This window comes from Paroedura picta, chromosome 9 (genome assembly GCF_049243985.1).
Source record: "Paroedura picta isolate Pp20150507F chromosome 9, Ppicta_v3.0, whole genome shotgun sequence".
NCBI lineage: Eukaryota > Metazoa > Chordata > Lepidosauria > Squamata > Gekkonidae > Paroedura > Paroedura picta.
In genome coordinates, this window is record NC_135377.1 from 45,199,292 (window position 1) to 45,225,174 (window position 25,883).

General features: G+C 40.7%; 2 protein-coding genes across 4 annotated transcripts in view; one reads left to right on the forward strand and one right to left on the reverse strand.

Annotated features, from left to right (window-relative positions):
- The window catches only part of NPC1 (NPC intracellular cholesterol transporter 1), a 44,929-nt gene extending 42,494 nt beyond the window's left edge, over positions 1-2,435 (forward strand). The window contains exon 25 of the mRNA XM_077352598.1: positions 119-2,435. Within this exon, the coding sequence (XP_077208713.1) occupies positions 119-201 (83 nt within the window). The 3' untranslated portion in view covers positions 202-2,435. The remainder of the gene's footprint in view (positions 1-118) is intronic.
- Positions 607-25,268, reverse strand: RMC1 (regulator of MON1-CCZ1). 3 transcript variants are annotated; one of them, XM_077352599.1, is made up of 21 exons: positions 24,893-25,268; positions 23,960-24,036; positions 22,892-22,976; positions 21,192-21,248; positions 20,256-20,342; positions 19,646-19,786; positions 18,353-18,456; positions 17,685-17,774; positions 17,463-17,568; positions 15,252-15,363; positions 13,165-13,209; positions 11,299-11,352; positions 10,932-11,060; positions 10,259-10,365; positions 9,733-9,852; positions 8,569-8,616; positions 6,453-6,530; positions 4,986-5,090; positions 4,358-4,426; positions 3,186-3,411; positions 607-824 (listed from the first exon to the last, which is right to left on the reverse strand). In XM_077352599.1, exons 1-21 carry the CDS (start codon positions 24,995-24,997, stop codon positions 745-747), a joined length of 2,025 nt encoding a protein of 674 aa, XP_077208714.1. In that variant the 5' UTR covers positions 24,998-25,268; the 3' UTR covers positions 607-744. The 3 variants fall into 3 exon arrangements, with proteins under 3 accessions (XP_077208714.1, XP_077208716.1, XP_077208715.1); XM_077352601.1 differs by lacking the exon at positions 24,893-25,268 and adding an exon at positions 24,565-24,768; XM_077352600.1 differs by lacking the exon at positions 8,569-8,616 and having other exon boundaries at positions 24,893-25,265.
- Between the last annotated feature and the right edge of the window lie 615 nt (positions 25,269-25,883).

The following is a 25,883-nucleotide window of genomic DNA, read 5'->3' on the forward strand; positions in this document are numbered from 1 at the left end:
GTTTGCTGTAGACAAAGTGATTTGCAGTACAGTCTTACGTGTTCAGTCTTTGGAGAATGTGCAGATCTATCAAACTGGGAAATAATTTTTTGACCTTGTTTTTTTTGCCACTCCACAGGGCCTTCAGTAAATAAAGCTAAAGTACGTGCTCTTCGAGAAAGGAACAAAGGTACAGAAAGAGAGAAGCTCCTGTTCTTCTAAGCCATTTTAAACAAAGTGGTCAGTGGACTCCTGGAATTTGCGACTGGAAGGGCCTGTCATCAAAATGAACTGTAGCAAGTTTCTTTGGTGACTGTCTCACACGCAGAAACACTACTGGATGGATCAATACCAGCAATACAGCAATAGTTCTGAACAGATTGGAACCAGGAAGAAGAACTCCATGCAATTTTGCATTTCAGTATTACTAAAAGCACTAATAGGATGCTAAATTACTACTGTTAAAAGTTTATAGCCAAGGGAAAGACCACTAGTCAAGAAGATGAATAGCTGTCCTGGTGAGATTAAAAGCGGTACATGTGAGAAGAGTGCTGAACCACTGACACTTTTTAAAACGCAAGTCAATGCAATTTTGGGCTCTATTTTTAGAAGAAAAATAAGCCATCATTCAATGTTGTAATTTTTAATATTTGCCAAAGGGTCTGTATATATACTTTATTATAAAAGAGGGATTTTTGTAGGTCTGAAGTACATAAACAAAATAAATTAAGTTTATACATTTTGTATTGGAGCAGCCTGATTGCTTCAGGAAGTGGTAGGCTTCATTAGAGCGTGATCTCCAAAAACTTGCTTAAAATACACGACATGCTCTTCACAGTGTTCTCCTATAAGACAAGAACAAATACCAGAAGGTCAATATTACAACACAGCTAGAGCAAAACAACATTGGTGGAATCAAGTCTGACAAGCCTTCTAATTTTTTAGAAAGCAATAAACCTCAGGAGCTGCTTCTTAAATTACCACGGGCTTTAGCTATACTTTAAACTTCCAAACCAGGCAGCTAGCATACACAAAGCAAAAGTAGTTGTCATAAGTAAAAAACTGGCAATTAAAACTCGATCAGGAAGATTTAGTAAACTGGAAAGAACTACTGTACACATCAAATGTGTCTCGGAAGCCTTGTAAGCTGCTATCAGTCTAATCACTCATTAGAAAGACGTACTCTAGATAATGGGTATAAGGATGGCATTTCAGTTTCCCAAGCTACCTGTTTCAGTACATGAAATAGGGTAAATGTCTGTGTACGGGACAGCCTGTTTCAGCAACTCTACCAGTATAGTTGGCAATCTCTCCTCTCCCAGAAGATTAATAAACTAGGTTAGATTAATGCAACCTAGCCATTTGCCTTGAGATTTTGTATGCACTAGAACTATTCCAGTAAAATTAGGCTTTACAGTAAACTGATGCTAAACTATCCAGAATAGTTTCAGGGATACTGTACTGGGGGAATTGTGTGTGTGTGAAACACCCCTTATGGGACTTTCCTCCAAGGAAAACTAGGGGGTGAATACGTATGGGATACAGATTTGGGTATCAACACCTCCCCCCACCCTTGTCTACTAGGGAAAAGGAAGGTGAGCATGTTAATGATAGGCCACTATACAGAACTGTGGCTTCATTAAGTATCTATAGGACATACTGTTACGCCTAGCAAATCCTGGCTGCATATTACTGAACTAGGGAAGTGTTGTTTTTGCAGTCTTCATAAGAGCATCAGAAAAATGCAGCTGACAAGATAGCAAGTGCCACAGCAGCATTAAGTGAAGCAGGATTATTCTAACTTCTCTATAAAGCAGTGGCAATCTACTACTGCTCTTCCAGTAATGATTACTTTTACTGGAATATTTTATGTCTTGTGCTGACTGCATAGCAAATTACCAAGGGAAACCTAAAAACATCTAACAGGATTCCCCCCTCCCAGTAGATTATTCACAATTCCTTCAGTCTTGCTAGTATCAAGTGGAAACCGTTCTAGCATTTCCTTAGAGTTGTCTTTCCCAACTTTAACTAGAGTATGTGTCCAATAAGACCTACTCTCTGTCTACGTAATCCAGGTGCAGTGCCTGTTACAGCGTTCAGAAAATATGTTAAGTGTAATCATAACACTGGATTACTTTGGGTTTTTTCAGGCTTATATTTGTTTGAACTTTCAAGAATGTTAAGCTATAATTTAAGTATGTACCTGAAATCTTATTTAGGTATCTGGCTTATAGGGAAAATTGTATGGCAGGTTCTGTAAGAATACCTCAACTGTTCAGTTGTCTTAATAAACTTATATGAATATTTCCACATCTAATTAGCTGATCTACATTTGACATTCAGTGTTTTTAGTACAATCTTAAAGAGCTTTATTACAGTCTAAACAAATGGATTCTCTGCATAGGATTGTATGGTTCATCTTGTCACTAAATTCTCTGATTAAAACTACAAAGCCATGTTCTTTGACATACACTGATGCAAGTTCTGCAATGTTTATTAATACTACAGGAGCTATGGAACTCAGATTAGATGTAGATTTTCCATCTTATTGATTGTATTGATTCACACTTTGTAACCCCATCTTGATTCCCAGTGAGAAGGGTGGACTATAAATAACAAATTTCAAGCCTAAGAACCTGGTAACTCTGAACCTTGATTCCTTGTTAACAGACAGGCAAGTCCCAATTGGATATTTTATTCTGCTTTTTTAAAAGCTTTCTCAACCTGGGGGTAAGGACCCCTTTGGAGGTCAAACAACCCTTTCACAGGGGTCGCGGCAGGGCAAGCAGCTTGGCTGGGGGGTGCCGTCACTGTTGCCATTCCACATGCAGGTGCTGGCGCTCGGCTTCCAGCCACTCCAGCAGCACCTCCAGCACGGTGCAGTCTCTTGCCAGGTGCTCCAGGTGGCAGCATAGCTCGGTGGCCTCGGGCTCCAGGCAGTGATGGCGCAGCTTCTGCAGCTGTGCACCCCAGTCCACTTGCCACGCAGTGCGTCCCACTCCAGCACCGCCTCCCCGCAGGAAAAAAAACAATTTGTATACAATCACAAACAATGGATCTTCAAGCCATTGGTCAGTTTCAGTATAATTTCTGTGAAAGAACACTTGCATAATTTTATGATTGGGGTCACCACAACATGAGGAACTGTATTAAAGGGCCGCAGCATTAGGAAGGTTGAGAACCACTGGCCTTGTCAAATTATTTACCTGGATTGAAGCTAGGGTTTCCACGTAATCGTTGATTTCTCTGCTCAAAGAACCTAAATATAGTATAAAAGAGCATCTCATCTTCAGTCTGCTTCGCTGCATCAAGGAACTTGCGGGCAGAAATGCTATCATGTCCTCCAATGCCCCTGATGAATCTCAAGGCAGCCAGTACCTGATGCTTGGACAACAACACTTCCACTATTTCATCATTTGCTGTAGAAAGTCTCTGAAAGCACATTACAAGACTATGAGTAGGGAGCAGGATACTCGTGATCACATAGCAATGAAGTAAGCAAGAAATCTGAACTTTTCTTAAACACTAAAAAGATAAAAATAATGACTACTGCAAAAAACAGACATCACAACAACAATGGTGAAGTGATTAAATGCATTCAAGAATTCATTTTTCTTGGATCACAAATTGATGAGTGTGGCAACTGAAGTATGGAAATAAAACGTTGAATTGCTCTGAGTTGCTCAGCAATGATGAGCTTGAACTGAACATGGAAAAGCAAGGGCATAAGCCTGATTACCAAATGTGGATTAGTTCGATCTATCGTTTTCCAGTACCCATTTATAGCTGTGAAAGTTGGAAGATGAAAAAACTGGACAAGAGAAAAATCTATTCATTTGAGCTCTGGTGCTGGAGAAGGCTTCTGTGGGCTCCATGGACAACAGAAGTCACAAACAAGGAAGTACTTCAGCATATAAAGCCGGATATATCACTCATAGGCAAAATCACGAATCTCTGGCTCATCTACGCCATATCATGTAATCCCTCTCATTGAAGAGAGCAATTATGCTAGGATTGGTTAGTGGAAAAAGACACCAGGCCAACAAAGAACGTAGTGGTTAGACATGATCAAAATGGACACCGACCAGAACACTACACAAATAAAAGAACTGGTGCAAGATCAGAAATCGTGACTGCTGAGCCATGAGATCACCAACAGTTGGACTCAACTGAATGGCTAACACCATCATCATGAGTAAATGGTGAAATAAACAAAAAGCCAAGAGCCTTAATTCTCTTGTATACAGCAAACTTCCTCTTAAGTTCTTGCCAGTCTTTTAAGGTAACATCTCAGTCCTACTTTAGAACTGTATGATTCCTACATATACCCATCACCAGAAACCAAACCAAAAATAGCATACCAAGAATTTGTATCTACCTTTAACATATCCAGGGAGAGCTGATGTGCTGGAGGATAAATGCTCTCTAGAGATAGCAACAGACAGGCCTGTAAGAGAAATTCAGCATGCAGTACTATTTTTTGTAAATTAAGCTGAAAACAGTGCAATGTACAAATAAATATTGGAGTTAAGATTTCACCATCAGCCACTGTGAATGCATGGTGGAGTGTCTGCTAAATTATTTCCTAACCCCAGGGGTCCCCAATCTTGAGCTTGCTGCCACCTTAGGAATTCTGACACAGTATGGTAGGTGCAGCCCTAAAAGGGTTAATGCAGACAGCAGCTGCAGGAAGTGGAGCCAGCCATAAAACAGGGAAGATTTTTGTGCTCTGATGGGAGCTGCTCCCAAAGCAACTCAAATGGCCAGCGGAAAGCCTTGCTGGACAAAAGCTCCTGCTGGCCCCACACACTTTCTAAAAATACTTGGCAGGTCCCAAGAAAAATATTAATGAGTGGACAGTGTAAGAAAACCCAGTCCTAATGGCTGATGTGAGGATAAAAACCAGATAATCCCATATATGCCATTGGGGCCAAGACAGGACAAAAGCACTGAATAAGTACAAAACATGTAAAAGCTACAAAAAACAGATTGTACAATTAACATACCAGAGGCTTTGAATCACTGAGCACATGGTACTGCAAGAATTGGTGAAGCATATAGAATAGGTTGTGTTGGACAAGAGTTTTGATAACCAGCTCGTACAAATAATGCTAAGGAGACAAAAGAGAAAAGCAAGAATGTTTCCATGATTAGAGAAGCCAGAAGTCTGCCTCTTAATCATCAGATAATGAAAAAAGGTTACACCTGAAACCTCAGTGTTGTCATGGCTCCAAAAAGCTACCAGTAGTAGTACTACCGTGTAAGCAGTCAAACTATTTTAGTTCAGGAACAAATTCCATATTAATAATTTACAACAACATGATTTTGCATAGTTTTTACAAAAACTATTCTGGCAGGGAAATGCATGTGAAACTGCCTTATCCTGAATCAGACCCATGGTCTGTCAAAATATTGTCTACTCAGAAAGGCAGTGGCTCTCCAGGGTCTCAGGCAGAGGTCTTCCACACTGTCTACTGCCAGATCCTTTAACCGATGATACTGGGGACTGAACCTCGGACCGTCTGGATGCCAAGAAGATGCCTATCACTGAGCCCCTCCCCTTATTCTCTTCTACTCTTCTTTTTGTCTATTAAACACATTTTTTAAAAATAAGTTTGCAACAGATATATCTACATTAAATGCAATTTGCTGGATTTAAGGCAATCAGGTTGCATTATTGGATGTGTTACTTCTATGGAAAAAGTAACCTTAAGTGCTATGTAACCTTTGGACCTCATCCCAGCCTCCGCTTGGCAGGGGGAGGAGGAAGGCTGCCGATGGGAGTTACAGACTCTAAGCATGGAGCACTACCCTCGCATGGAGCACTGCCACAGGCAGGAACCTGGAACACTGATATTAAAATATATCCTCTCTCCTTGAACAACAGGTAGCTAACAGCAGGCTGGAAAGGCACAAAATTAATGTGACAGTAAATGAGCACACAAGCTAAAACCAGCCCATCCAGCCTGACAAAACAATTTACTCTTCACCCAATGCCCTATTAAATTTTACATGGCTTGAATGCAGAAAGGGAAGGTATGCTCCACTCCCATTCTAGTAAGTCATTCCAAAGTACTGGCCCTGGCAACGAAAACCCCCATGTCCTCACAGTTGCCAGTCAAACACTTCTAAAAGAGAGCGTCTGAAGAATACATGGAGATACTAGATGTGGTTTGAGAAGTACAAGGAACATAGGCTGTGAAACAGGTTAAAAGCACTCTGAATTGAGTCTGAAGCAAATAGAGTTTTTCAAACAGCCCATGCAACACTGCTTTGTGAAATATAGTTTTACTCAAGGTACTCTGAAACTACATGTTTTAACTTGCTCTAATACTGTAGGATTCAATCTGGTGGCTCTCTATTTGCATTGATGTTTACAAGAACAGTTTATGGATAACACAGAGGGTAGGAATTTATATTTGAGGGTGGGAAACAGCAAAGAATGTCTTTATAAGCTGACCGGAAATTCTTACCTGAACAGTTATTTGGAACTGGTTCAATGAGCGAATATATTCCATTAGGACAGCTATCGTGAACTTGTGAGGTGCTTCCTACAGACCAAAAGAAATAAAGAAATTTGAATCTATAGGGGAGAATGTTTTCAAATTTCACTTCATATATCAGAAATGCATTTTAAGTTATGAGTAAGTGATAATATTCAGACATTTAACCGGAAGTTTGGAATTTTGCGTTTAGACTATCATTTACTAGCTCTTCTAAAAATAGATCTGCTGAGAAAAATAAGCTGTTGTCCACTGCGGCAGTAACAGTTACCAACCTGACTAATTGCTACTGGACTACTATTGCAATCCTGTGCAGAGTTAATCAGCCAGGGCCTTTTCAGCTCTGGCCCCAGGCCTGGTGGAACGTTCTGCCTAATGAGATCGGGGCCCACTGGACAGAGCTGTTCCACCAGGCCTAAGGTTGAGACCTAGAAATAACATCTAGCACAGGGATAGTCAAACTGCGGCCCTCCAGATGTCCATGGACTACAACTCCCATGAGAATTTTAGTCCATGGACATCTGGAGGGTCACAGTTTGACTACCTCTGATCTAGAATGGTGATGCTGGCCTCCCTGCTCAAAAGTCTGCCCACAGACAGCATCCTAAGAACTCTACATGCCCCCCCAGCTCATTAACTATTTCAATTCTTTGTGCAAAGAGATATCTATAAGTTTCTGTACAATCAGATTTGTATTAAAAGATTAAATGGAAAGTTAGAATGTTAAAACACAGAATATTTAATTATTATGCATTTAAATGTTGTAAGTCACCCGTGCCCTGTGGGTATCAATCTAAAAATAGATACAAATTAAATAACCCTCACAGTACAATCCTTGACAGAGTTACATCTTTCTAAACACTTAAATAAAGCTCTGGTTATGGATGCAGTATAAATGGACTTAGACTGGACTAAAGATGCAAAGATCGGGGGAGAAGAATGGGACCATTTAGGCAAAGAATGTTTTTAAAGGGATTTTTTTCCCAATTAAAATGGGACATTTTCAAAAGGACTGAAAAAGAAACCTTTTGAAATATTCTCTTTTGCAATGAGTGAAATGTCTTACTCAAAATGAAAGAGTTGATGCAAAAACTTGTTGGTGGCATAGTACTTCCCCTTCCTGCACTATTTTCTCCCTTTTCCTAAGGCCCACAAGGCCCTCTTCCCCAGCTTCCTTCTTTTCCTCCACAAGCCAGCCAACCAACCTTTATCTGCCCCCAGGTCTTTGGCTTTTCCTTCTCCCTCCCACAGCCATCTCTACCTGGGGAAACTCTGGCCAGGTTGCACAGTGACAGTTGCTGGGTCAGCCTCAGTCAAAAGGTGCTTGCTGAGCTCAGCCCGGCTGTGTGATGCCAGCCTTGGTGGGCCCAACTGTAAGGTGGGGAACCTGCAAGGGGAACTTGCTATAGGATACCTAATTTTCCCCTTGATATCGTCCCCAAACTATCTCAAGGCGAACATAAGCCACTTTGAGACTCCTTTGGGTAGAGAAAAGCGGCATACGAATACCAACTCTTCTTCTTCCTTCCACTAACAGAAAACAAGGCTTGAAGGTTTGCAGTACTGCTGCAGCTGCCTATAAATAGGCACTGATAACATTCACTTCTTAAAAACGACACCTGCTGCTCTCATTTTGGAGGGTTTTAATTGCCCCACAGTTTCTACAAAACTGGTGCTTTTCTCATGTGTGTAGAAATATCTGTGTTGCACATCCATGGCTTTAGTTTCTGGATTTGTATCCAGAGATGTGGCCACAGTGAGTATTAGAGAATTCCTATATATGATGTAAGCATATTTTCAAGGAGACTTTTATTGTTTGGATATGAATAATTTTGGAAACAATATACTCTGTTTTTAATATAAAGTTTAACAATATTCAAATAGACTGGTAGCTCTCCTGTGACTATATGAGGTGGTTTTGTACCAATACCTTTTACTGAAAAAATTGTTTTCTATTTCAAACTTTCATTTTTCCTACCTCTCAGATGGCAAAAATCAAGTTTGTCCAGGGTGTTGTAGCTCATTCTCTGAAATGCTAACTTTACTTCCAATATTATTTTGATTCTGTGAAGTGTGACCTTCTTACCTGCCTCTTCTTCTTGCTGCAGTCTAAAACATCCCCACAATGTTGTTCCTAGGAAGAGCATGAGTGGGGAATTGGAGAGCTGCCATGGGAGAATCAGTTTGGCATGTGATTTGTTTAATGAGATCCAAACCAATAAAATTTAACTGGTTAACTACTGTTACATTTGATAGGGTATCAGTTGGATATTTCAATTCTTCATGAAATTTCTCCACCCCCTCCTCCATGGCTTCAAAGTTTCTGGAAATTCTATAACTTTAAATTGGAGTAGTGTAAAGGTAGGAGCTTCTTGTGGAGCAGAGTGGTAAGCGGCAGAAATGCTGTCTGAAGTTGTCTGTCCATGAGGTTGGGAGTTCGATCCCAGCAGCCAGCTCAAGGTTGACTCAGCCTTCCATCCTTCCGAGGTCGGTAAATGAGTACCCAGCTTGCTGGGGGGTAAAAGGGTAATGACTGGGGAAGGCAATGGCAAACCACCCCGTATTGAGTCTGCCATGAAAACGCTGGAGAGCATCACCCGAAGGGTCAGACATGATTCGGTGCTTGCACGGGGGATACCTTTACCTTTTAATGGTTAAAAGTGGCAGCCTCTAATCTGGAAAACTGGGTTTGATTTCCCAATACATGATATGAAGCCAAGTTGGGTGATGACTGTGGGCTAGTCACAGTCCTCAGAGCTCTCTCAGCCAGGTCTATTGTGGGGAGAGGAAGGCCTATTATGCACGGCCGCCGAAACGGCGATTTCGGGTCACGGGATGGGACGCAATGGTGGCAAAACCCAGAGTAACCAATTATGTACACGGCGACTCTGGCACCGCTTCTGGTTGCACCCTGGTTGCCCGGAAGCTTCGCTTTCTTCCTTGTTTCACTAATGTGGCTTTTTTGGCGGCCTGCACCGAAACTGTGGCCGGTTGCAGCCAGCACTGTGCGTTATTGGTGATCTTAGGCGACGCCATTCCACCCCGAATGCGGATGTTCCCCCCCGTGCATAATGGGCCAAAGGGAAGGTGATTGCACGCCACTTTGAGATTCCTTAAGGTAGTGAAAAGCGGGGTATAAAAACCAACTCTTCTTCTAGGGCTGCATTGTAAAATTACTTCTGGTTCTCTCACATGGGACTCACATGTGAACTATCTATGAAGGTAAAACAACATTCCAAAATTAACCAACCTTTTTTTCAGTAAAGACAGACAAGACGTGTGTATAGATGTCAGACTGATCAATAACTGCCTGGGTACGGACGGGTTGTTTGGGGGGTGGATTGCTTCTGCTTTGTCCAATTTCTAATGCCTGTAAAGATTCCAAGAGAATTTTTTAAAAGATATACGAACACACATTTGTAAAGGGCACTTAGGCAATGTTCACTTTACTTCTAAATCATTGCTTGATACTAATTTTCCATTAAATTATTGGAGCATATACAAATAAAATCTGGCAATTTGAGATCTGGCAATTACTCCTTTTGACATCTGACAATTAATCCTAAAATGGGATTTAGGACTTTGAACACAGATTTAGTTGCCAGCAACTAAAGAACTCCATTTAATATAGTCAGTCAATAAAGTATTCAATGTCAGTTTTTGCAGTCTAAACCATCATTACACTATTTTAATCCTACAGCAATATATGTGCAAAAGAGAGGTTCCATTTTATCATGTATAAAATATACAGCTATGAAACTATGTTAATAACTTGCCATATTGTAACTCTGCTCTGCTTCCAGGTATTTCTTATACTCATTATTGAGTTTGTCAAACACAGTGGCAATCACACCCAGTGATCCTCTGTCTGGTTCGCTCAACACTGCAACAGAAAAAATGCTTATTAAATTCCAGAGATAACTTTTTAAGATAGTATCTCAACTCATAATCTGTTCCAACAACCTAGATAGCTATTTTATTTTCTCCTATATGGAAATAAGACAGTGTGTAAAATGGCTACCTTCAGAAGCATGTATATATTAACTAGCCTATCTTTTTGTATTCCATCAATTTTGAAGACTCATATTCTTGATGGCACCTTGAAGGCTATCTTCAGAAGTATATCTGCAAGGGGAACGGTGTGTTAATGTGCTACAGATGTGGCACAAACTTCCACGAGTCATTCTCTGCATCTGATGAACTGGGCTGGTTCATGGAAGTTTATGCAACAAGAAACTGATCAGCATTTTATGGTGCAACAAAACATTATTTTCCCTAAAACCTTTTCCTGGATACACACTTTTTTGGGATGCTTTAGGATGCTTAGGGCTGATCCTGCGTTGAGCAGGGGGTTGGACTAGATGGCCTGCATGGCCCCTTCCAACTCTATAATTCTATGATTCTATGATTCCTACATGAACAGTGTGCAGAGTGAAATCAGCTACTTACTCTGGGAACACACCGAAAGAATGACCATTTTGCAGTCTTTTCTCTGAAGAAGAAAATCCATCAGCTTCCCTTTGTCTGGTAACAGATTTACAATTGGTTCAAGTTTCACCTGCAGGTTCCAAAGATAACCTAGAATTAAAAAAGGCAAATCCTTTTTCAGAGAGGACTGAAATTTGTTGCAGTAAAAACACCACGAAGATTTCAAGATGGCACTTTCTACCACCGTCCTACTGTTTCTTAACAGTTGTCTACTATTCTACTGTTTTAGTGATAACTCCCACAGTGACTAACAAAAGAATCTTTCTGAAAGAACACTAAAGATAATCTAAATTAAATATCTAAAATCTTGTGACAGCTTCACACTTACCTTCAATGGCACTGATTATAATGTCAGGCTGAAAAACAATCCAGGATGAGGAATCTGAAGGTTAAAGAAAATTCACAACTAACAACATCCGTGTTTTCATCTGCTGGCATTAATCCACTTCGTGGCTGGATTCAAAGAACCATGCAAATGCCAGAGAGAGCTAGATTTGTTTCTCAAACAAAAGATCTCTGTAGCAAACTTATTTTGAAACTGTACAGTTTTACAAGCAATTTTGACATGATTTGAGGATCTCTGTAAGTAGAAAAAATGTCACCAGCCATACCTGTCCATGTAAAATCTAAAATCAAATCCAAACCCTGATAATACTCTTTTTATTAGGGTGAACCAAAATGACACAAAATACTGTGCATACTTTCAAGCTTACTGAAACTCTTAGTTAGGCCAGATAAATGTCGTTTTGATGGGAGGAAAAAGGAGATCTTTCAGGTCATGCCAGCATTTGGGGTAGACACTCAGACACTCTATAGTTTTGAATTGCTGCTGGTGTTAGATTACAACACTTGCACCCAAAGATGAAAAAAGAAACAGACTAGAAAGGTAAAGGTAACAGTTCAGAACCTCGAGGTAGTCACATTGTCTCCACATCAAATGCCAACATGACCAATTCCTAAGTTCATGGCCTGAAAACTGCATTTTTCTCCTCTCACATATATATATATTTGTAACATCTAGCCAGATGAAGAATTTTGGTGAGCTTGACAAGTTGTGTGTCATTGTAGTTGCTCCTATTAAAGGAGCATTACATGGATTCTGTCCTTCAAAGGCCTGCCGTTCTAAAGTAAAGTGCTACAACATCGAAGTGGGAAGCACAGTAGAAAATGACCAACACAGCAGAGAAAAACTGTGTCTGAAGCAGGACAGTTTTAAATGCAATCAACAAATTTGCTTGCTGTCTTTTTTAAATTTTATTTTGCTTCTAGTGACACATAAAACAATTCTGTCTGTCAAACAGCTAGCATCAATTGTGATGTAAGCTTTAATTGGAATGCAGTACAGCCTTGATAAGAGAACATAATACTCTTGAGTATTAAGAAACTGAGTATCTTTAGAGGTTCATTTACTTATGACTAATGAAATTGAATGTACTCTTTAGTAGTTATTGATACATACAAAGTCTTCTTTAATATGACCACAACTGATGAAAACTGTGTGGCAGAAACAAGAGTTTTGTGTGACACTACAAGCAAAATAAAATTAAGAAATAGACAGCAAGCAAGTTTATTGCATTTAAAAATATCCTGTTTCAGACACAGTTTTTCTCTATTGTGTAAAGGCTAGAAAATCCATTAAGCATATGTGCACCTGAAGTAGTTTGACTTTAATTTTAATTACGGCATTGTATTAATTATGTATAATACTGTATACCGCCTTGAGCCAGCTTGCTCAATTAAATTAATAAACTGCAGCCTCCTATCAATACGTACTGCTACTCTTCTGCCCTGCCATTTAACATCCCATCAGGTATTCAGCAATTCCCCCTTTGAACACATTTAACACAAAAACTTCCACAAATAACCAGGTGCATCAAGCAGGTGCATCACATTGTTTTCTTTAGTCAAAAGGAGTGGAACATTCTCAGAGGCTTCATCAGGTACCATTAAACCAAAGCTATCTTATACTCCATTTAGAGCTGAATTACACAGATATCTGTGCTTTAATAAAATCTGGTCCCCTAAATTTGAATTGCTAGGTTTATCACCATAACCTTTTAGCAGCATTCCATAACCATTAATTTGTATTAAAATGTAATAAATGTCTATAATTGTTATACGAATGGAAATTACAGAAGAGAGCTAAGGCCTACTGCTTCATATCGAGGCAAAGCTAAAACTGTTCCAAGGATACAGAGTTTACAGGGAACTGGGAACTGGCTGGTTACAGCAGCAGGGCCTACAGGTGGGGAAAGGTACTGCATTAGTGCTCAGACACCAGAAAAATACAAAATGCGCACACAATATCAGCAATAATGTCTTCCACACATTAAAATGGTTGAAACCTCTTCTGTAGCTGAGGCTATAACATAAGAATGCTACCTAACGTATTAAGTGCAATATCATCATCAAAGAAGAATAAACCTGAATGGCAGGAAACTATAGTTATGATACCAGAAGATTTCAACTTCAAAACTATATCACACATTACCAGTAATGACGAATGCCTTGCAACAGTTTTACTTCTTTAAAACATCTGTCAGCTGCCTTTCTACCTTACAAAATTCAAAGTGGCTTTACAGCCTAAATAAAACAATGATTAAAACATTCATAAAAAGACACGATTTTTTCAATCTCAATTAGTCAAATGAAGTCCTAAATAAAACTGTCTTTAGTTACCTCCTGAAAACTGAAAATGAGGTAAGGCCAGGTGTGCCTCCCTGCTTATGGTGAGCAAAAGCACAGAGCTGACCATTTGTTGCTGACCTCTTTTCTAAAGGAAGGATCTTGGTTTGACAAACAAGGACATTTCCCCAGGAACCTGTATTATTACTTGTAGGGCTACAGAATAGTTTAGGAGGCAAAATGAAATCTGGTTGCACAAATCTGTTACCGTGAAGACTTGCTGGATAACAAAATCGGTAATGAACAATGTCGCCTCAATCCACAACCAATTTCCTACAACATACTTTGTGATCAAATATTAGAAATCAACTGGAAGAACAGGGCCTCAAAAGCAGATGAAATAGAATGTGACCAGGCAAAGGATGGGGAAGACCTTGCTGGCCAGTTTCATCTGTGGGTGTGCAGGTGAGAAACTTTCACATCTCAGAAAAGGTGCAAACAGGTACTTTGTAGACAGTGCCATTGTCTCTCCTGGTTTGTTACACATTGTTCACAATTAGTAAAAGCTTATGGAGCATGGTAAATGTAAGATTAGTCCCACTGTGTCAAATTGGTGATCTTGTATTTATTGAGATATTTATACACTGCTTTTCTCCCCAATGGAGAGCAAAAGAGCTTATATCCCCATTCTCTCCTTCATTTTAACTTCAAAATAACCCCAGAAGGTATACTATGTTAAGAATGAGTAGCCTAAGAATACCTAGCCAGATAGACTGAGTATTTAAGCCTGGATTTCTAAGATCCTAGCCTAAACACTACATCATGAAAATGTAATGCCCAGTGGATAGAGGCCTTTAGAATTACCCCACAACATTTGCAATGCAGCAAGAGGTTCTATTTGAACAAGCGTGGAAAAAAAAATCTCCTCTGTGGCAAACAATACTTCAATTTACTGCCAAACATTTAATACCTTTACTCCTTACTCAGAACAATCATTGAAAAGTACTCAGGGATTCCTAAGAGCAAGTTTCTTTGCAGAAGAAATAGGTAAGCTTTTCAGTGGCATAATATGTCACCCATTCAATAACCATGAGCGAAACAAAATTTATTTAACATTTCCACTGGACTTAAACTTTGTTTTGATGCTTCTGAAAGTTTCCTAAACTCACTCCTTGATGAGCATTACAACGCAATAGTCAGGAGAATTAGAAATCAAGACACACCTTCCTGGATCCTTGTATTTTATTGCATCATCAGATTAGGCAAGATAAATATCTGTGTTTAGAAACAGTATATGTAAAGGTAAAGGTAAAGGTATCCCCTGTGCAAGCACCGAGTCATGTCTGACCCTTGGGGTGACGCCCTCTAGCGTTTTCATGGCAGACTCAATACGGGGTGGTTTGCCAGTGCCTTCCCCAGTCATGACCGTTTACCCCCCAGCAAGCTGGGTACTCATTTTACCGACCTCGGAAGGATGGAAGGCTGAGTCAACCTTGAGCCGGCTGCTGGGATTGAACTCCCAGCCTTATGGGCAAAGCTTTCAGACGGCTGCCTTACCACTCTGCGCCACAAGAGGCTCTACATTCAGTATATGTACAGTATATGTACAGTATATGTACGTAGTGGATTTTCAGATGAGTGAAGTAAGACTCCTACCTGCCACGGGAATCTGATACGGTTGTATAGATCGAGCTGGAAGTACAAGCTGATGAAGGGTAATTGTGCCGTCAAATTCTCCTTTTAGCTTGATATCAAATATGAGAGAAGTCTAAAATTGAAAATATACATGTTCTCTCTGTGGTATGCCTCAAAATTAAATAATACGCGATTCATTTCATTTCCAGTTGTCAACCTTTAAGCATAGCTTCATTATATTTTTTACACTCTAATCTTAACGTTGGCCTTTAAGAGTCCAGACACAGACTGTCAGTTCTAGTAAGAGGTATTGATATTTTCCTTCCAGAACTGATCTTCTGTGCATCATATGCTTCAGACTTTAGCGAGCATTTGCTCAGTTGATAAGCATAAACATACATCTGTGGGCATTTAAATAATCAGTTCGGCTTCTCACAACAATGAAGACTTTATATCTCATACTGTACATGCAAATTATTCCAAAAGGCAAAATTTTTTTGACTGGAACTCATCTATGGATCATTTACACAGGCCTTTTCTGAGGAGTCTCTCCCATTTAGCAGCCTAGGAATGGACTGGAGAGGATACTTGTACCTGCATCCATCTATGTCAGTGTCTATCCCCAATTATCTCCTGCCCTCTAGCCAACCACACTCAGCGATACTGACCTGGGGTCAAATCACTGGCAGGTTTTCTTCCCTCCCCTCTAAACCAGGCACAACAGCTCATTTGAGAGCAAACGCTGATCTTACTGAAAGTATTCTGAGAAATTATAGCAACTGCTAGCAAAATTTAAGAGATTATCCTAATGCCCAGACCCTGGTACATAAAGGGCCATATTATTATTCTTAAAATCTTTTGCTCTACTCTTATTTAATATTCAACAATATAAAGTGATGAATCTTCAGCAACTAGGGATAGATTCAGGTGGTCTGAAGCAACAGAACACGTTGAAGACCTTGTGTGCAGTACTGGATGCCACAATTCAAGGGGGGTACTGACAAGTTGGAATGTGTTCAGAGAAGGGCGACTAGGATGGTTGAGGGATAGAATCCATGCCTTACGGGGAGAGGTTGAGAGAGCTGGGTATGTCGAGGTTAGAGAAGAGGAGGGAAAGGATAGCTGTGTTTAACTACATAAAAGATAGACATATTGAAGGGAAGCAACTTGTTTACTGCAGCTTTAGAGATAAGGACTAGGAGCAATGGATTCAAATTACAGGAAAAGAAGTTCCGCTTAAATATTAGAAAGCATTTTCTGCTGGTGAGGGCTGTTCATAGAATATGCTGCACTTGGAGGGTGGTGGAATCTCCTTTATTGGAAGTTTTTGGAAGGAGATTGGATGAGTACCTGTCAGGACTCAGGAGTGTGTGTTTTATAAATTCCCGAGAAGGTGGGAGTCTGTACTGAATGACCCAGTGTGGTCTCTTCTAGCTCTGTGTGATTCTGAACAAAGTCTGAGCCCAATGGCACCTTTAAGACCATTTTTTTTACTAAAATATAACCTTTCATGTTCATGCACATTGTGAGTGCCCCTGAACTCTAAGGAAAGGGTGGGGGCAACAATATACAAAACATATTCTCTAAGATGTAAATTAGGTAAGCTTGGATAGAGAGGCCAGAAATTTTTTTACTTTTCATGTCACATGAGATAAGAAACTGAGGTTGGTCATGATGCTAATTTCACCCTTCAATCCAGAATGTTAAATACTGGTAGAGGCCCTGTTAATCTCTCATTTGAAAGAGTCGGGTGGGGAAGGAATGGTATAATTAAATAAGAAATAGAGAAAGCATTTTTCATACCCACACTAAAACAATTAAAACTTATTATATAACAGTAATAGATTATAGGAGGGGGAAATAACAATGTGTCAGATAATCTTAATTTTATAGAATCATCACTGAGTCTAGACTTATCTAGGACACCATACGGTGGATAATGTATCCCAGCTTGCCCTCTCCCCATTAACTAAAGCTCAAATGCCTTTAATGTTCTGTGCTCCCCACGGGGAACTGAGCATGCCCAGTCTTTCTTGGTCATCTTCAGGGGTCTTCTTTGATGATGCACAAACCACTAAATTGTACGTCCATATTGTGGCCCTACTCTCAAGCATGGGATATTCATTATCTATTAAAATTCAAATACTTCCTGTCAAACAACCCCAAACAAGCAATGGAATATATAGGGTGCTTTTAACAGAAGAAATATAAAGACAGAAACAAAAGCAGTACCTCAGTATCCTGATGATGAACTACCACTAGATTATCCACAACATTTAGTGCAAACTTGCCGGTCCTGTATAGCTTCAGTATATGCAACTTCTTACATGAGCCTTCCCTATAATATTAATATTAGTTAGGGGAGAGGGGAAAGATTCTCACCAACTATCTCACTCTTATTATTTATCATTCTTATAATTAAATATCAAACTTATTATGAAAAAAAAACCTTACCTTGGTAAGTGATAAAGCACAACCTCGGCTCCTGTACTATTGGATGTTCTTGAATGGTGTCTCAAATAGAGAACATAAAGCTGCCCATATCTAAGGAGGCAAAATAACAAAAAATATGCAGGAGCAGATTTTTAGAAAAGTGAGGGTGAACTTCTAAGGCCTTAAATGCAGCGTGTTGTATTACTCTGCTCATTTGCTGTGATACGGCTTTCTTCCGTAGGGAATTCACAGAAACACCCTGCCCACAGTACTAGAAGCTAATATGTAACGATCATATAGGTCATACAGGCCTACTTTCATAGACCACATCCTCAGTACACACTGAGAGCTCTGTGTTTATGGCTGGTAGGGCACTTGAGGAAGGGTGTTCTTTCATTCAAAGCACAATTTCCTGGCCCTGAGGAAGCTGCTTTGCTTACTACTAACCTGTGAAGTTTCTCTTCCCTTTTATTTAATAAAAACAATGGGATTTCAAAGTAATTAACTGTAGGTAGATCATGTCCCTTCTTGGGAAAGAAAATGTTCCCTTGGGTTTTTCAGTTCAGTACATGGCAAACAAACTCTACTCAGTAAACAGGGGAAAAAGGAGAACCACCAACTGCCCTCTTGCCATAATCCTAAGGAAAGGGTCAACTGAAAAGAGGAAACTTGCTCACAGGAATACATACATTGCAGCCATGGCTATATCTCTCTCTGAAAGGGTGAGTTTGGATGCCTTCGGGGCTGCTGGCAATTCAATTTCAAACTTGGATAGCTTTGACATAGTTCCACCCTATAAAACAACATATATAAGATGTTGCATCTAATCACACACGGTTTCTATTTTGATTTTATTAGCATCATACAATTTTCTAGCATTTTTCTAGCAGCCAGGAAAAGGTTATTCTAGTACTTCCCCTTCCAAGACAAAATAACACCCTACAAAACATGTGGCTTTCAATCCTAATGATGCACCCCAAAATACATTCTACATAAATTTTATTTTTTTTATTTAGTACGTGGATTTAAGCCAATATTATATAAAGTGACTCTTAAATTCAACATGAATTTTACACACAATATGTGGGGTGCACATATTTTCATAAGGTTACTTATGTGCAGGAAAAAAGTCAGAAATGAAACCATCCTAAATCATGGACGGAACTACTTAAAACTTAGTTCTTTAGTTCATAGATATGATCTGAAGGTTTCACGTTTAAGTTAGCATCCTTTAAAGAGTCCACATTTTGCACAGCAATTGCCTTTGCTGCAAAAACACTAGCAGCGTTAAACGAACTCAGAAGGGGAAATTAACATCTCCAAAGAGCAGTGGTCATATGGAGAAAGTTGGGATTGGCTGCAATTTCCTGGTATGTTGCATTGCATGTTTAAAGATACAACCCATCAGTCCTTGTAGCATGTCAATGAGTAGCCCCTAGATCAAATCTGACAATGTCACTGACCTTCCTATTAATATCCCAAATACTAGACTCTAGAGCAGGGATAGTCAAACTGTGGCCCTCCAGATGTCCATGGACTACAATTCCCTGGGAATTCCCTGGGCTCCTGGGAATTGTAGTCCATGGACATCTGGAGGGCCGCAGTTTGACTATCCCTGCTCTAGAGGAACATGAATTAACAACAGCTGTGGCAATGAGACTTGACAACTAGCAATTATTGGCAGGAAGACCTTCCCCTTTCTCCACTCTTACAAAGGCCTGCTAACCACTCTCACAAGCTTCATTATCACCACCACCACCACCAACTGCCTCATCCAAATGTCTTCTGGCCAAACTACTTATTGACCAAGCTATGCCCACAGCAAACACAACAACCAATGAAATCATGAACCCATTCTAACACAGAGAAGAAGTAAGCATCTGGAAGAAAGTGAAAAGCACAGAATATAATTTTCTATTTTTGAGTATTAGGATAGCTTTACAAAGTCCCTAATGCTAGGTGCTTTAATATTACTTTCTTACCTTGAAATAAAATGGCTGCAGGACATTTCCAAGAACTGTTGTTGATAGCAGAATAACCGAACTCTCTGGGCAGTACATATACCAGTTCACATTGATATTCTGACTCTTCACAAGTTTTAAAGTTCGTTTCTCTGGTAATACCTGAGCATACATAAACTTCAATAAGTTAAATATGCCGAAGTGCATCACGTACTTTGCAATTAATAATTCACACTGAAAGGCCTCCAATCATAAGATTTGTTCTAGATGTGTAGATTCTCTAATCAAATGGAGACAAATTAAAACATCAAGACCATCTCAAGCATGCTTGGGCCTTTCCTTCCTTCTTTAAAATAAGGCACAATGAATGAGACCAAAAACCTAAGGAAGAAACTGAAATAAGGTATATCAACAGTAATTGAGAACAAAGACTTTTGTGGCACCTTGAAGATAATAAACTTATTGTGATATATGTGAACGAGCCTCTTGTGGCGCAGAGTTGTAAGGCAGCAGACATACAGTCTGAAAGCTCTGCCCATGAGGCTGGGGGTTCAATCCCAGCATCCGGCTCAAGGTAAAAGTACCCAAAACAATTCAATTCTTTTAAAAAACACACAATTATTTTAGGTACCTGATAAAATTCGATTCCTTGATCTGTAATGAACACAATTTCTGCACAGCTTGTCCAACAGAATCCTAAAATGCTGGCATTCTTGGTCTTCAACAGAAAACAGCATTCAGTTGAATTTAAAATTGACAAATATGCATAAAACTTTATGAAAGTTGTGGTAACATAGGTTATACCAGACTGTAGTAGCAATCTGTTCCAATCTGTGCCCCAGCCCACAATTTCATATATGGACATACGATGTACCATAAGTGGGGTTCCCCATTCAATGTGGGGCGAAGCTTCCAAACAGATAAAAAATCATTTACATAGGTGTTTCCTCTATTTATAAGCTGCTACATATACATGGAACTTTAGGATTAAGGCACATCTCTCTAGCTCCCCCAAAAAAATTAAACTAAAAAAACGCTTTAAAATGTATCTAGATTATGCCATTTTTGTTACTACATAAACAATTTTCATGCCAAGAATTCTTCAGTGTTGTTTATGGCAAAGAAATAGGAAAAGAAACTTTCAGCATGACTTACATATGTTTACTCAGATGTAAGTCCCATTATATTCAATGGAACTTATAGCTAGATGGTCCTAGTTTAAATTAAGCAAGATTTTCATCACATTCTTACAGTTGGCCTATAATAGACTGGGGGAATTTAATGTTTCCAGCGGAAGTATATTTATTGTGCAATTGGATTAGCAAGATACCTACTTCTTGTATCATCAATTTCATATTCATCTTTACACCATTAAAATAACTTTTCAAATCTTGCTACTGGTCAAATATGTTTTAATGATCAAAAATTAATTTTAACGATCAGACATTGTTTCAATGTTCATATGCACATATTGAAACTATTTTCAGAACGATCAAACTGCTGGATTAGCAGATGTTAAAATATACTGGCAGTTCAAACCAGCTAATGCAATGTTTATTCAATGTACCTTGCATTCTTGAGTATATTCTAATTGTGGGCTGTCTGGAATAAAGTTCAGAAAATCCTGGAATGACATTAAGAATAACAACTATGAGTAAATAATTGTAACACAATCTTTTCCAGAGTTCAGGATGCCTAAACCAAATGATTCCAGTGTGTCTAGGTATGCCTACATGGAATAAGGATGTTTTGACTTTAAAAAGAGACATTCAAGTATGCCAAAGAAGCAATCTGTAGGCCCCATTCTCATTTCATATTCAGCCTTCCACCTTAGGGCTCCCAGAAGAGGAGGGGGAGGGAGGAAGGGAGGCGGCCCATGAAGGCAGAGCCCGGGGCACTGGTTGCGAAGCAGGAAGGCAGCCGGTGGAGGCAGACACCTCTGGGGCCCGAGGCGGATGCCTCTGGGGGGCGGGCTAGAGGCCACACAGCCTGCTGAAAACATGCCACAGGCCCCTGGGGGCTAGGGCAAAGGCTGCGCGGCTCCTGGGGGCCAGGCTGCTGCCTTCCAGGCTTCCGGGGTCCAGGCCCCAGCCCATGACGCAGGTGCTGCCCTCCAGACCGGAAGAAGCTGGGGCCCTCCTGAGAAAACAGGTATGGAGGGAGGGGGGAGGACTTTCTCTGTGTGTGTGTGTGTGTGTGTGTGTGTGTGTGTGTGTGTGTGTTTGGGGAGAGCAACCGGGGAGTAGGTTGTGGAAGTAAAGTGGAGGGGGAAGTGGGGAGGGGAAAGTGGGGAGGGGGTCTGCATGTATGTTTGTGAGAGGGAGAGGGATGGATCAAAGAGCTCCAGAACAGGTATGTGGAACTGGGTGTCACTACTTTTTAAATTCACAACAGAAGTTAATGACACATACATTGCTGTGCTAATTTAACATGTACAATAGGAGAAAAAACCCTGGAATGAATTGAGTCCTAAATGAACAGAATCAGAATTTCTGATCTATTCAGCAATTTGATGCTGAAGTCTCCCTTCAAGTGGCTTTACAAAGTGGCTTCATCATATTAAACCATATTAAACCAACATTAAACTATCATTGTGCATTAACCAGGTTTGCTGCTGTTCCTGTATCTCTCTTGGGGACATGGCTATACAAACTTGGGGGGGGGAGGGAGGGAAGGGAAGAAGAAGAAGGACGAGGAGAAGGAGAAGAGGTTGTTGGTTCTTACGTGCTGCTTTTCTCTACCCAAAGGAGGCTCAAAGCGGCTTACAGTCACCTTCCCTTTCCTCTCCCCATAACAGGCACCCTGTGAGGTGGGTGAGGCTGAGAGAGCCCTGATATTACTGCTCGGTCAGAACAGCTTTATCAGTGTCATGGCGAGCTCAAGGTCACCCAGTTGGTTGCATGTGAGGGAGTGCAGAATTGAACCAGGCATGCCAGATTAGAAGTCCGCACTCCTAACCACTACACCAAGCACCAATCTGGTAGTTAACCTGGGTGCCAACATTTGTACAAATAGGTGTAATTTAAACCAGGATTCCTTCACTGGAGGAAGGGAAAGGATGCAGGATTGCGGCACCTACCAAAGCAAGGCAACAAGCTGAATACATGCTTAATGTTGGCTAAATCTGATGACGGAGTGCAGCTACTGGCTAATATTATCTAACTATATGTAAATACAAAATCAGGTGGGCATCAAGGACATTGTGCTTGTGAATATTTTTCCTTACATATTTATTTACATATTACCTTACATAAAGAAATTTCTTACCACACTTTTTTGTGTTCTTTGGACAGCCAATATCTTGTTCCCCAAAGAAAACTTGATGCACTTCACCTCCCCTTTGTCTTCCATTCTACAAACAGAGGATTAGTAAAGAAGTTTATTTGTATCATTTTGGGTTGGAAGGGTGCATGGATATGTATGTGTTTGCATGTGTGCAAACACTTTCGAGGGAGAAGACTATATACTCTGGATGGCTTAATATGTGCATGAATGTACACACCCATAAGCATGCACGTCTCCATGACACCTCTACTAATAGATGTTTGGCTGCCTACTGTTAGGGCAGGTTATGCTCCCTCCGCTTTAACACTGATGCAGCAATTTATTTTTACCTCTAAGAATGACAGGCAATTATTTAGATATATGGGAGGAAATAAATAGATGCGCTGGTGGGATGAGGATCTAAGGGTCTCAATAAAATGACCAGCCTTTCTATAATTTAGCAGAAGAGAAGAGCACTCCAGGCCCTGTGCATTGGTCTGCATAGCCTATCTGCCATCCAGCTGTTCATCAGTGGCCAGCTGGACTTCACTAGGGTGCAGGAAAGAGAAAAAGATAATTTCTTTTGGCATACTCCTGCCTACATGATAGCCAACATGCAAACTGGATGCAAAACGACAAGCAACTGGGTACAATACTTAAAGCTAATGTGAGCAAGTAGCATGAAAATATATACATTAAGGAGTCTGATAATCCCATTAATTGTAACAGCATAGTGTGAACCATATAGGCTATAGTACATGCCGATGCTCTATTGCTGTAGTTGTGACAATATTTCTGTTTTAGATTATAAAAACGATTCTAGAAAGTAAAAAATATCACTGGAAATAATGAACTCTCTATATATTTTTCATAAGGTTCTTTTTATTATCTATAGAAACATATGTTGTTCTGTAATGCTAAAAGTGCTAACAACAACAACAACAACAAAATGCTAAAAGTATAAATACATAATTCTTTAGATAGCACATGACACATATGCATCTGCACAAATTACAACAGAAGAGACCAAGCTATAAATATCGAAAAGAGTGGCATTTCGAATACACATACCTGAATGAAATAGGATTGCGCTCTTCCAGACCTTTAACCACCACCCCAGTAGCTCCACCAGATCGAACAGCAAAAACCTAAACGGTTAAAAAGAAAATTGGATTGGAAGCTCTGAAAGTAATTGGTTTCCAAGTTGGCATGTCTGTATTTTTGCTTAAAACCCCCTCATTTTAATTGCAGTATTCACCAAAGCACAGATTATTTAGCTTCATTCCAAAGCACTGGTGACTTTATACAAAAGCAGCTGTATCCACCATATGAATAACAAAAATTGAGTCCAACAGAACCTTTCAGACCAACAAAGATTTATGCTTGTGATGCTCCAACCTGGACATCATGAGATCTTTCACCATCAATTCCTCCCTCCTGACTTTGATATTAGTATATGTCATGTGAGTAATAATCCTCCAAGACTGACCATCATAAGGCACTGTGCATAAAGCTGCCCATGCACATCTTTTCCTAGTGTTTCAAGGACTGGATTTCTGAGTAGATAATACGTGGTTTCCCCCAGTACACCGATATGCCTCTCATTTCTCATCCAGGACCACTGGAATGTATCTGGAACTGTTTATATACCCAGGACCATTATATTTGTCACTAACCAGAAGAAACAACTCATGGCTTTACAAGCAGTACTAGGCAGGCAAAGAGGAGTTTTCAGCAATCTGCAATGATGGGGCGACTTTTCAAGGAAGTATTCTCGCCATGGGAATACGGACGGTACAAATCCGTCCCTGTTTCATCCATGAGACATTCTGAGGCCCGGCTGAAGAGCGCTTTGCTCCAGATCCAGATCCACAAGCGCTTTGCTCCAGATCCAGAGGCCCGGGAGGGGCGGGCGGCGCGGGAGACCACCCGAACGCGGGGCGGAAGGGGAAGGGGAAGGGGAAAGGGGAGGGGGCGGCGCCCTCCCGGGCCTGCCTCGCTCACCTGCTTATTCGCCTCGTCGAAGAAGACGCAGTTCACGGGGCTCGCCTTCTCAAACTGCACAGGCCGCGCGCACAGGGCCAAATAATAGTCCTGGTTCGCCGCCATGGCAGCAGGCCGCTTCCTCTCAGCTCCCCGCAAGCCGGCTGGCGTCCGTGCCTGGATTGACGTCTTCCTCCCTCAGCGTCTCACAACCGCTTCCCGGTTGCCCTCCCTTTGCACATGACCACGCAGCTGCCGGTCGCTCTAAATGGAGGCGGCTGAGGCGAAGGAGGGTTTCGCCGGCTACAGTTGAAGGGCGAGCATGGCAGCCGCGGCGGGCCTGAGGAGGCGTGAAAGTTTCATCTTTTAATGCAAAGCAGCCGAGGCTTCCTCTACAGCAGGGGTAGTCAACCTGTGGTCCTCCAGATGTTCATGGCCTACAATTCCCATGAGCCCCTGCCAGCGTTTGCTGGCAGGGGCTCATGGGAATTGTAGTCCATGAACATCTGGAGGACCACAGGTTGACTACCCCTGCTCTACAGCCTTGCAGGTGGATTTGCAATGACTAAAGGGGTTCTGGTGCAATAGGGCCGCAAGGGCAGCTGTCATCCTAGCACAGGCACAATAGACGCGTAGCCGATAATTTCCCCCTCAGCTTTCGCTCTTACACAGCTAAATGGCTGTCGAAGGTGGAGATATCTAGTGCTGTAGGTAAAAAATGGGACTACTTTGCAATATTGAAAACTATTGTTTTGATGTTTCCTTTCACCAAGAATGCTACTTGTCCTACTCCATGCTTAATATTAGCTGTAATGTTCCTATTTTTGTAGAGGTAGGGCAGGCAAATTTTGATGCTAGCGACGATCAAAGCTTAACCAAAACTGAACTCCTATAGCAGAACCTCTTAACAAGGCTGCCTAACACTTTCCAAGCATTTTGATTAAAAGTTTAAATTCTAATAGCATGGCACTTGTTAGAACTGTCACAAGTGCTGCTTTAGCTACTTTTTCAA